Consider the following 13,255-nt stretch of genomic DNA (forward strand, 5'->3'; position numbering starts at 1 on the left):
GACAAAAGAATCAGCTTGACCTCCAAAGAGGCTTAGCTAAGAATGCAATAATATTTCACTTGCCCATTTGCAGCCAAGACTACAGGAAGTTGCCATACTATAAGAAGGAAAGGAACTAGAATTCTATTTTGATAGGGAAGTGTCATTTCCTGGTCTGATTTTTAGTCATTCTCAGGGATATAGAGAGCCAGCATGATAGTCAAATTTTGGTACTTGTATGAGTACTTCACAAAGAGTGTAGATACAAGGAAGTCCTACAACTTAATGTATGTCAAGTGTTGCAATCTCGAGTCCACATTAGTATTTCCTGTGTGCTCTTTTGGCCCTATTCAGGTTAAGTCTGTGCTCCTTCTTTTTATCCTATTTCCTGGAATCAGACACAAACATTAATCATAGTCCCATAACATTTTATCAATAAATGGCAGGTTCCCACAGTTTAAAGCTTTGGAGTATGTGTTGATAGTATAGCAAGGAATATATGTATATGTATATGTATATATATAAAACATTACTTCAGAGAGAGAAAAAATATTTAATTGTATGTACCTTTAGTACAAGAAATGAGGAAAAGGGGGAAAAATCAAATATTCCAAAGAAAAGCTATAATAAAAAAAGAAGGGAAAAAGAAGAAAAAAAAATCAGGAATTCAGTGTGTTTTTTTAAAAGAGCATCTACTTGTCAATGGATTATTATCTTCAATGCATGTGATAGGATACAGTCAATCAGTCTCAACAGAAGATGCTCTCTTTACATGTGAGCAATGAATCCAAGAGTCCTCTCCAACCTTTATAGATGTTGGAGTAGTTAACAATATTTGGAATGGTCCTTCCCAGGAAGGCCGAGTTGCTCCAGTACGCTGGAAATTCTTAATATACACCTTGTCTCCTGGGTTCAGGTCGTGAAGTGAAAAGTCTAGTGGTCCGGCTTGTATTGAAGTTCTGAATTCATGGAGTTCACGCAGTTTGTGCTATAATTCCTGTATATAGGAAGCAATAGTAATATCTCCCCCTAATAGTGATGTATATGCCGGGGAGAAAGGTTTAGCCTGTATACGCAGATGTCCAAAAAGCATCTCAAATGGTGAGATGTGTAGGTCTCCTCTAGGCCTGCTTCTAAGATAAAATAGGGCCTTAGGAGAATTTCAGGCCATTTTAAATGGGTCTCCGTGCATAATTTTCCAGTCATAGTTTTAAGTTCTTTATTCATTCTTTCCTACTATTTGGAGGAGAGACAAAACTGAAAAAGGTTAATTAATATCAACAAAATCAATAGAGTATAAGAAGAACCACCTTCATTGTATTTGGGACGTTCCTTGGGCATCCCTCTGAAGGGCACCCCCCTGAGGGGCATTAGGACCTCGAGTATTTTTTGGATGAGCACCATTTTTTATATATTATTGTTGGACACTGTTGGGTATTTTCATCTTCATTTGGAGCACTGTCATTATTTTCCAAATTTCTATTTCTATAATTTTGATTTCTAAAGTTTTTATTTCTATAGTCATTATAGTTATTTCTTTAATTATCACTTCTGTAGTTGTTATTAAATTGCGTATTCCTTCCAATAATCTTGAGGAAAGCTCTACACTCTACCATTTTGTGACCCTTCTTCCCATAGAAGTGGCAGGTACTAGATTGATAATTAGATTTCTGGAGAGGGGCAAGTGTCATTGGTTCATTATCATGCCCACTATCTATTTTAGATATCTTATCTTTTAAACAATCTCATTTCTTTCTTCATTTCTTCTTTGACATTATTTTCTTCCTCCTTTTCTTTGTTTCCCTTTAAAACATATATAGCTGTTTTTCGCAATTCTTCAAGGTCCATCTCTGGCCATCTTGGACAATGTGTTCTAAAATAATCCTTAATCACTTTGTAAGAGTTATTGACAAAGATCCTTCTAACTTATCTTAAGCTATTCTCTTTAGATAGGTCAAAATCCAGGTATCTACCCCCAAACTCAATTATTCTATCCATAAATCTGGAGGGTGTTTCTTCCTCATTTTGCTTAATTTTTTCAAGTTCCATCCACTTAATCTGTACTGTCCGCACATTCCCTCATTGCTGTAAGGATGACCTCTCTACAACGGGATAGTTGTAGATAATCCTCAGGGTTGTTATGGTCCCATTCGGGATCCTGAGATGGCCAATGTGCTGCATTATGCCCCCAGGTTTTGTTGACATGAGCAATTATTTTATTTTTCTCATATTCTGTTAAAAAAGCCTATAGCAAGTTTTCAACGTCCTTGTAAGACAGATTATGCTGAAAAAATATGTCTGTCATCTTTTTTGTTACTAGAAAGGGATCTTGTTCATACATGGGGATATTGTGTGTAAATTCATTTATTTCTTGGGGAGTAAACGGTGTCTTGTGTCTTAAAGTCACCACATCCCCATTCCATCCTATTTCAGGTACTTCTCTTAGAGGAAACAGGCCTCTAGTTGAATTTTGTACCTGTGGGTCAGTTCGACTAGGATGAGTTTCTCTAGGAAGACCTCCTTTGGGCTGGAATTTGTTTTTTTGTGTGTAGGTTTTGTGTAGGAGAAGGAACATGAGAGACTGGGATTGCAGGGGAAGGGTTTGGGGGATTAAATTTAGCCAAAATTTTCAGAACACAAGAGGAGTAGTCTGTTAGCTGAGAGGAGCAGTCTGTTAGCTGAGCTATAGGGAAGATGTTTTCCATCTCTATTTTGGGGAAGGAAATTTCCTCATTCAAAGGTTCAGAAACAGGTCTATTTCTGGTAGAGTGGATGTTTGCCAATTGATCCTGTAAGAAACATTTTAAATCTTCTAATTGGGCTTGCATTTTATCCTCAATTTTTTTAAATTTTAGTATCTCTAAACACAGTATTGAGGAGTACAAAAATGACATTACCTATTAATATAAAAAAAATGGAGGTATGCTGTATTCCTCAATGTCCCTAATTCTTCAACTGCCATATAAATGTCAAAGAATGTAGTATTCATTTATATATATATATATATATATATATATATATATATATATATATATATATATATATATATATATATATATATAGTAATTATTTTTCTAATGGTCTTCACAAAACACGTGGGGAGCAGGACAAAGCCAAAACTTTCTACAGGTTTTTTCCACTCCTTATCTAGGCAATTTTTCCCTAAGGGAACGGAGATTTAGAAACAGCTCTCCCAGCTAGGACCGTAGGGCCCTGTTGCTAATATTTTAAACTGCTGTGTTCTACCTAATTTAGGGAGAGAGGGAGAAAAGAGAAAAAAAAATAAATCCAAATTTACTTACCTTTACAGCTGATCAAAATAAGCTATTAAAAAAAATAGTCACAGTAGAAAAAGGTTTAGGAAAGTTAGGAAGATTGAGGGTATCTCGTTACAACTGATGTGGACAGCCAAACTGTAAAGGGTGAATCCCAAATAATAAAATACCCAAGTTAGCTGCCAAATTTTATGGTGATTTAATTGATATAGTAGAGAAGATTTTAAGAAGAAGGAGGAAAGAAGAGGCAGGAAGGTAGGAGATCTAGAAAGTAAGGGTTTAAGTGTGAAGGACGAAAGAATCAGCTTGACCTCCAAAGAGGCTTAGCTAAGATGCCTGAACCTGAAGTCAGCTCCAGGGAAAACTCACCATCCAACACTCCAAGATGTCAGAACGCTTAGCATGCTGCCAGCCAGAGTCATCTCTCCAGGGAAAGAGACATGAGGCCGGAAGTGACGTCCTTATATGGACGTTTTTACATCATCTTTCTGCATCTCATCTGTACCAATGAAGACCTAGCTTGACTTAGGACAGCCCAGAGGTCTGTCCTTTTTTTTGCACATGTCTGTTGAAGGCCATCTCCTCAGATGAATTAAATCTTGAGTTTGATGCAGACCTTAAAAATCTTGTCAAACTGAGTAGGGTGGAGAATGCAGAGGTTCCAAGTATTTCCATTGCTACTGATCAGGAAATAGCTAAATCACATCTTCTAAGGAATGGTCTGATTAAGGTGGAATCGTTTTAAAATTCACAACAGCTAGCTGTCACAGTGAATATGTCTCCCTTGCAGTCAGGAAGACCTGACTCCAAGGGAAGGGAGTTCAAATCCTTCCTCAGGCACATGGTAGCCTTGGCACCCTGGGCAAGGCCCTTAAGCTCTTTCAGCTTCAGTTTCTGTATCTGTCCAGTGAGGATAGTAACAGAACCTACCTTACAGGGTTGTTTTGAGAACAAAATAATACATATAAAGTACTTTGCAAACCTCAGTCTTAAAAATGTTAGCTATTATTATTCTATGTTGTGTAAGAGTTAAAATAGTTGAGGCCATAAACTATAGTGATTAAAATAGTGGAAGACTTAAATTATGAGTAGATAGAAGAGTGGATGAGTAAATTGTGACCGCAGAAAATATGTTTTCAAGACAGTGTCTTGTTTTAAATCAAATATAAGGTGGTCGCCAGGGAAATATTCCCAATTATTCAATATATACCCAAGTCAACCGGGTTTTATAGAGATTTTAATTCATACAAATGAGGAATTAAGAAAGAGAGAGAGAGAAAAGGAAATAAATGAGAAAGGGCTATACCAGCCTAGGCTGGCATGAGCCAGCCTAGGAAGAGAGGGATCAGTCAGTCTTTTATCACTCACCACAAGATCTGTCCAAGCAAGAATTCAGAGGGACAGAGTCTCCTCAGAGGGAGTTCCAGCCAGAGTCAGCCTCCCTCAGACTGTCTTCAAGAGACTGTCCAACAGACTGTGTCTCAAGAGCCTGTTTCTGTTCTCAATTTCTCTTCTTTTAAAGGGAATTTTTTCCTATGTCTCCTCCCCTAAGTTCTCCCATCTACCAATCACAGTAGGCGTTTTTTAAAGGACAGACCATTCTTAGTTCACACCTGAGTAGACTAGAATCTCTGAGTAAGTTCTCACCTCTTTGCTCCTTGTAAGTTCACAAGTTGCCTGACCTTTATAGGTACTTAGCACCCCTTTGTATTAGATCTAAAAATAGGCACAGCTTAAGAACTTTTGTCTTACTATAAGTATGGGTTTAAGTACTTTTAATTGTTCAGCAAGGAGTTTACAACTTTATCTTCCCCTAGTGCATGCTTAAGTATGGTGAAGTAGAGTTCTCACATTCCTGATCAAGTACCTTCACTGCCCAAATGGGGAATGGTCTTAACCAAATCTTATGAAGTAGGGTCTGAGAATTTTTAAGGTTCACAGTTGGCTCTCCCAAAAGAATTAAGTTGAGAACAGGGATTATTATTTTTTTTTTGTCTTTGTCTCTAGTGCCTGGCATGTATTAGGTAACTAATACTTGTTAATTTTCTAACAGGAGTTCTTAGCCTTTTGTTATGTCCTGGACTCCTTTCAATCTGGTGAACTCTGTGGACCCCTTCTCTGCATACTGTTTCTAAACACAAAATAAAGTTCATAGGATTACAGAGGAAGCCAGTTATATCAAAATATCAGGATATTTATTTGACATTCCTAGACCTAAAGCCAAGAAAATTGTTAAAAACTCATTATCTCCTTGGGTATTAATGTCAAAGAACCACTCATTTATATTATTATTAGTGTTCAGGGTCAACAGCCAATAGAATAACCTGCTTTTGCCTCCTTTCATCTTTTTAGACTATTTAGACTTTCAGGAGTATTCTAGCCTCTGCTCTGTTGTACCATGGCTCGTGCTTTTGTGATACCACCGTTATTAAGAGACTCAGCTGGAATATTCTGCCTTCAGGCTGCACTGTCACCACGGACGCCCAAAGACTGGCGTCACTTCACCAGGAGCTGGTATGTCCTGCATGTTCCATGACCTTGGAGGCTGGTGAAACTTCCTGTAGTTTGGTAGCACTGTCCCAGTAGGCTCCTCATATTTTCGAGATCAGTCATATGTTGGGTGTGATAAGCTAAAGATGACTTACTGTGCATTGGTCTCCAGGCATATTGATTGGTTATTTCATAAGATTCCACATACTCCCTGGTATCTTTCTGAATTGCCTTACTATGCGTGCTAATTTTGCTCCTTGCTTTTTCTAACTTCTCATTTTGCTTTTTTGTTAAATTAGCATAATGAAATCCCAGAAGAAAACTGATCACTTGGAGAGGACAGCAAAAATCTTTCGAGAGGAGGTCAGTATGTTTGTGTTGTGCCCTGATTTTTAGTCTTATCCAGAATATTGTGGAAAAATCCCACATGGTATTAATTATTGCCTTTTCTGCATAAGTCTGCATACTGATAATTCACACTTGGGTAACATTTTGATTTACTAAGCACTTCCCTTGAAAAGATTCTGTGAAGAAGGCCTGAGGATGGCAAATATTATTGCCTTTGGTATTGCCTGCCTCAGGAGTCATTGCTAGGACCATCAGCTCAGGGCTGCCAGGGACTGCAGGCCTGGTAAGTGTCACCGCCCACATTTTATGGATAAGGGACTTCCCTCATCCACACAGGAGAGAAAATCTCCAAGGTATCATGGAAGCTCAGTCTGGTCACACACCTAGCAGATTTTAGAGATGGGACTTGAGCCATGCAGGCGTAACTCATTCTCCTTAAAATGACTGGATCCAAATTAGTGACAGGCATTTGTAGTTTGGGTATGGATATGGTTATTGCTTCATAGCAGAGTCAGGATGGTACAGTGAGATGACTTCTCTAGGGGGTAATGTGCAGATCTGAACTGGCCTCGTGGGTGGGGAGAAGCTCTTAAAGAGTGAGAATCTTAATTGAGCGTACTTTTTACAAGCCTTTGCATTAAAATCCTTGTTCTCCCTCCTGCTGTAGAACAACCTCTCATTCCAACATGTGAGAAAGCAAAGCAGAAGATCTTTTACCTTGTCCCATGTGCAGAATTTCCACCATTTTCAGACAGATCCCTAGAAAGCTTTTCTACTCCATGAAGGGGTTTCACGGCATGGGAAGGACACTCACCCTTTCCCCCTGTGAGTAGCCCCATTTTCATTAAAAATCTAAAATTGAATGTTTGATCTGCTTAATGATTTTCCATGGGTTGTAATACTGTCCATGCTGTTAGACAATGTAAATATTTTAAAATAAAACTTTCTTTCACTTTTATATACTAGTTTTTAAAAAAGCTTACAAATGTCAAATACTAAATTTCATTATTCAATGTAATGAGGATACATTTGAGGGGAAAAAACCAACACTATAATAGTAAGAAATGACATCCTGATTCCTCTCCTCATCCTCACTCACATCTCTGTAGTGCCCTGTGTCTCACTTTCCTGGTCCCAAGTCTGGTATGTTCTAAAGAATTTGAGCATCTGAGCTCTTGGTTTGCACTGGTAGAGGGAATGTACTCAACAGGGAGCTCCTGCACTGGTGAAAGCACAGGTCCAGCCCAAATCATACAATAGAAGGGAATCTGGAAAGAGATACGATGACTATTGTAATATAGAGTTGGAAGGGCTGAAGAAATTGTCTCTCACTTGACCTCCACCTCATGCACTGAGGCTGAGGCCCTGAAGGAGTAACTCCCCCAAGGTCATCCTATGACATGGAAGCCAGGCTGCTGGCCTCTTGGCTGCAGTGCTTTCCCTACTGTGCCTGTGCTGCTGCCCTCTCTGAAAAGAGTTTTGGGGAGGGAGGAGTCACTTTAAAGTAAAATTCTATCCTCAGAAGGTTGCTTTGGAACTAAAATGTTAGGTGTTTTGGATTAGTCTTGAGCCAGAGTTTTCTTGGGAAATTTGAATTCCATTAGTTCAGCTGTTCCAGATTCAGATAAACTGGAAACATACACCTTTCATATTAGGTTTTCTAAAAATCTGAGTATTATTTTTGACTTGTTCAACCCAAAATTGCTGAATTTGTAAAGCTTTCTCTGTACTTTTTATTTTAAAGCTAATACATTTGGAATATTCAGTGAAAACTTTTAAAAGGAGAAAAAGTCCCTTTGCCTGTGCTTTCAATTTTAGGTGGTTGGTTTTTGGAGGGGAGGGGCCTGTTTAAAACTGTATCTTGAACATAAAGTTAATACAAACTCTTAATAAAACACCATTCAGAAATATTTGAAAAGCACTGTCCAAAAGTCAGAACATTATAAGGTTAAGTTTCTGGCCCCAGTGCTAGGCTGAGGAAAAATTTGCCTAGCTGAAAGTTGTCTTTCAGCTCTCTTCTATTATCAGTCTAATAATTCAATTCAGAGAACTTCGATAAAAGTCCTATGTTAGGAAGATGTAAAAGTTTAGCTCAGATATGATCCCTGTCCTCATAGAGCTGAGATTGTAGTTGAACGTCATTATGTAACATCATCGCTATAGTGCAAAGTAAGACTTTCTCCTTACATCGGAGAAGGTATAGCAGAGGCTTAGCAAAAGGGTTGAAGTGGGACCAGAGGCTGGGCTAGAAAGTCTTTCAGAGCCAATTTATTTCTGAAACTAATTAAGAGTTGTGGGTTTGCCCAAATGTGGACTATAAAAAGCTCTAGGAGACACACTATAAAAGCATAAAAAGTTCTAGGAGACACACTATAAAGGCTAGTCTGGAAACTATCAAGTGAAGGTTACTTGGGCTTGGGGTAGACCTATAGGCTGGGTCACAATGGAACATGCCAAAATGGATAATGGAAAGAGAAGCCCTTTGCTCAGATTTTCCCAAGCAAATGTTTCTGGTATTTGCCCATGAAGTTAACTTAGTCATGTGACTTAAGATAAATCTCTTTCATCTAAGAATAATGTATGTTTTAGTATATTGATTTATATCCCATTATTTGTGCAAGACATCTAAGCAGTGCTTTAATAGTCCAATAGAACTTTGGAATTAATAACCTTTGCCTGCTTCCATTTTCAAACTTAACATTTTTACATAGCCCAAATAATAAAAAAAAGGTGATAACCTTAAGAATCTCAAAGAAATAGTGAATTGAAGAGAGAAAGTGAAATGTTCTTATGAATTAAAAATTGCATAAGCAAGAATTATATTTCACTGGGAGATTAGGCAAGGTTCTTAGCAGAAAAGGGGCCAAAGGGAACATGAATTGTTGGAATGGTTAGGTAGAATAGAGATCATAGTTCAGGTCCAATGTTTTTTACAGGGAATATGCCAAGAAGGTATCAGTGATTGATCCAAAATCACAGGGGCAGTTATATTTATCCAAGGGCCATATGCAAAGAAACATTAATTTGTTAAGCAAGTGAATGTTTAGGGATTAGACAAGTGACTAAACAAATTATTTGATATAGATCCATATTAAGTAGCTATCTCATCTGACAGCAAAGATTGAAAAAATGGTCATTAAAGAAGTTGTAAAACTCAGACTACAAAAGCTTAAGAAATTTGGTTTGGAATGTCAGATTTTCTTTATTAAAAATAAATCATTAAAGATTTATTTTTTCCCTGGAACAATTATACTCAGTTTTGCTGAGTAGGTTATTCTTTGGTTATAATTCTAGCTCCTTTACTTTCTAGAATATTATATTCCAGCCCTTCCACTCCTTTAATGGAGAAGCTGCTAAATCTTGTGTGATCTTGACTGACTCCACAATGTTTGAATTGTTTATTTCTGGCAGCTTGCAGTATTTTCTTCCTCCATCTCTCCCTCCCTCCCTCCCCTTGCTTGCTTGCTTGCTTGCTTGCTTGCTTCCTTCCTTCCTTCCAACTGTTAATGGTAAAAATTAGGGTTGTTGTCTGAATATATTATACTAGGGGTCCCCAGGGATTAAAATTCAATCCCAATAAAATACTTGTCAGTTTGGGATTTTTATGGTGGTTTAATTACAATAGTAGGAAGAAATTAAGAAGAGAGAGAGGAAAAGGAATTGGACTGCTCTTGTAAGCCAGATAGGAGTTCAGAAACCTTTGTTAAGCTTGCCTCTTGCAAGTTGCCTGACCTTTTAGTGATTAATTTGACCTTCATAGGTATTTAGCACCCTTTTGTTTTAGATCTAAAAATAGACCAAGGCTCTGTCCTAGGCTCTTCATGAATTCAGTTTTTCTAAGTAGAAAACTTCTCAATCTAGACATCCATATGAATATCTCTCCTGAACTACCTGCTTGATGTCCCATCAGCATCTCAAACTCACTATGGACAGAATGGAATTCCTATTTTCTCTATAATCCCTTTTCCATACTAATTTTTGTTGTTGATTAAACCATGAGGATTGGAATTATATGAGGCAGCTGGGTAGTATAGTAGATAGAGCACTGGACTTAGTGTCAAGAAGACCTGAGTTTAGATCCTGCTGAGACCTTGGGAACTTCTCTGAGTTATGTCATTAGCTCTCAACCATCAGGTCCATACAGTTCTAGCCCCATAACATCTCTCATATCTGCCCCATGTCTCTTACATAGCTTCTACCAAAGTCCAGGCCCACAGCACTGGTCACTTGGACTATTGCAAATGATTCTAATTGTCCTCTCTGAAGCTTCTCTATCCTGTCCTCCCAACTGCTACCAAATTTATATTCCTAAAGCCTGACCATGCCAGTCCCCTCAACTCTCAAATCTTCAGGTTCTTCCTGTAACATTGAAGGCCCCCCACAGTTTGGCTTCTGTTTACCTTTCTAGTCTCCTCTTGTTTAGATTATTCCCCATCCATAGTATCCCATTTCCCTCTTCTGTGCCTTCTGGACTCTGGCTTCCCCATACAGTGCCCCATTCCCCACTCCCCTTTTTTAATAGTTCTCACTTTATTTTGAAATCACTCCTTTGCATACATGTTGTATCTGCCCAGTAGAATGTAAACTCTAGAAGATCAGGGCCTGTAGGGGTAATTTTTCTTTACACCACCAGGGCCCAGCACAGGGCCATGTTGGTTGAATGGAATTATGAATAATTATGAACCAAATCAGTGAATGGGTACTTAAGTGCCTACTGTACGTCAGATACTCCATATGCTCTGAGGCACTGGTGTTAACAAGTAAAAAGAATGAAATAATCTCTACTCACAATGAGCTTAGTTACCTGTGTGATCTTGGTATGATATTTATCCTCTCTGGACCTCAGTTTATCTTGTTAGATTCAAATTTAGGGTTAAAGACTGAATACAATTATTATTGGTCACCAAAGGATTTTATTCATAAAATCCTAATAAAACATTCAAGTCAGAATGGAGTTTATGGTGATTAAATTACAACAGGAGGAGAAAATTATCAGAGAGAGAGGGAGAGAAGGATTAAGGAGGTTAACTCAACCACTCTGGCTCAGGCTGAGCCAAGCAACAGTTTAAGGCCTTGGAGAGCCAAGGCAGAGAAGGGAGTCAGTCTACTCACGTGACCAATCTGAAAGAAAACTGTCTGCAGGCCTCCTCCCAGCTCAAGCTCCAGGATCGAACTGGCGTCTAGCCTTCTCCACAGGAAGTGACAAGAATTCCAGAGCCGGTTCTCTACCTTACTTCCTGCATCTCACATGTGCCAATGGTAGCTCAAGCTTGGCTTAGGACAGCCCAAGGGGGCAGTTAGATATTTCTGATTTGTCATTAGCTAGCACATGCCCGTGTAGTGTGGATGTGCACATTCTTGGGTGCTAGACCAAGCAAGATGGAGGAAATTTTAAAAATCACAATCCCCCCTGATGATGATTGGGGGACTAGTCTCCCCAATCGATCACTAAACATAAGCATTCCGTACCCCCAAAATTTCTAACTGCAGGTGTATTACAAAATTTTACCCTCTAAGAGGAAAACCACAATTGTTATAGATAAGGGGGAAAAGAGGAGAGAGAGAGACAGCAAAACCAATGTTTTCCTGGGTGCATTGACAAAAGCCAGTTAGGGGGGGCAGTCCCCTTTGGCATAAGAGTGTACATTCAAAATAAATGTTCAATCAACCTTCAGTTCAATCAATTGCACCCCAAGGTTCATTCTGGATCTTCCTGTAGTGTAAGGGTTTGGGTCTCTTTCTGTGAACAGTTCATTCTCTGAATTTAGGGGTGTAAACCTTAAAATTTCTTAGACTTATAAATGTTGGAAATTTCACCATTGGGAAATTTCAGACTTGGAAAATTTCTTACTGATAGTCTATTGGAATGTGAACCCCATTGGCATGGGAGGTTCCTTCTCCTCCCTACTTAAGATTACTTTAGGACAGAAACCTTTTGCTGAACAATGGAAAGGGCTTTGACCTATGCTTAAGCATAGAACAGGAAGTTCTTTGAGTCATGATTGATTTTAGAATTGATACAATAGAGATACTTGGAATGACAGAATCAGGTCTTGGAAAATACAATTTCCACCCTACTCAGTCCTAACAGGATTTAGGAAGGGCTGCAGCGTAGATCAAGATTTAATTATTTGAGAATATGACCTTCAACAGACATGTGCAAAGCCACAGACCTCTTGGCGGTCCTGGGTTAAGCTAGAGCCACCATTGGTACAGGGAAGACATGGACAGTGATTGGTAGATGTGAGAACTGAGGGGAGGGAACTTGGATGGTTTCCTTAAAGATAGCGGAGTCTGAGGACTAGAGGTGGTGGTTGGAGAGATTTTGCTCTGAGAGGTTGTGCTCTGAGAAGCTTGCTCTGAAGGAAGCTGGAGGTGGAGGCCCCTGAGACTGTTTCTCCATTTTGGTCACGTGAGTGATAGGGTCTGATCTCTTTTCTTTGCCTCAGCTATCTAAGGGCTTGGGCCTTTTGGCCCAGCCTAAACAGAAGGGGTATTTAAGCCCTATTCCCTTCTCTCCCCTTTCTCTCTCCCCCTCTCTATCTCTAATACCTTTCTTCCTCCTGTTTGTAATTAAACTCCATAAAAGGTTGACTGCTGACTTGAGTTTTCATTTAGGAATTACATAGCTGAATTCCTTGGCGACCTTAAATTAATATATATCAGTCTTTTAAAGTGATTTCCTTGTCACGGGTTAGCAAGCTTCTTCCGTGAAGATCTTTCTTGAACAAAAATTTAAATCTTGGATTTTATGAAAATACAATCCCCCCTGAAAAAGGTGTTGAAAAACACCCAGTTCAGCTCAGGATGCAAGGTTTAGTTATGGGGGTGTGTGATTCAATTTAAAAAACAAAAAAAAGAAAACAAAAGAAAGAAGAAAAAATAATGAAAGTAAAAATTAAACCCTTTTAATTTTTATATATACATATATATTAAGAAGAATTCAAAATCAGTATCAAAATATCAAAAATCTATGTATACAAATTTTTGAGTAAGCAAGAATAAATTTCTAACAGGCCCTTGTATTAGGGCCCAATTAAAGTAATTTCTAATCCCACAAGTGTGTAGGCCAGAATGCAGTAATATTTCACTTACCCATTTGCAGCCAAGGCTATAGGAAGTTGCCATACTATAGGAGAGAAAAGTACCAGATCTTTATTTTG

General features: G+C 38.5%; 1 protein-coding gene across 2 annotated transcripts in view; it reads left to right on the forward strand.

Moving 5' to 3' along the window:
- The window catches only part of OXNAD1 (oxidoreductase NAD binding domain containing 1), a 58,424-nt gene that overhangs the window by 12,056 nt on the left and 33,113 nt on the right, over nucleotides 1-13,255 (forward strand). For both annotated transcript variants that reach the window (XM_001380094.4, XM_007505126.3), the window contains 2 exons: nucleotides 5,607-5,768; nucleotides 6,044-6,107. In XM_001380094.4, coding sequence (XP_001380131.1) covers nucleotides 5,653-5,768; nucleotides 6,044-6,107 — 180 coding nt within the window. In that variant the 5' untranslated portion in view covers nucleotides 5,607-5,652. The remainder of the gene's footprint in view (nucleotides 1-5,606; nucleotides 5,769-6,043; nucleotides 6,108-13,255) is intronic.

This window comes from Monodelphis domestica, chromosome 5 (assembly GCF_027887165.1).
Source record: "Monodelphis domestica isolate mMonDom1 chromosome 5, mMonDom1.pri, whole genome shotgun sequence".
NCBI lineage: Eukaryota > Metazoa > Chordata > Mammalia > Didelphimorphia > Didelphidae > Monodelphis > Monodelphis domestica.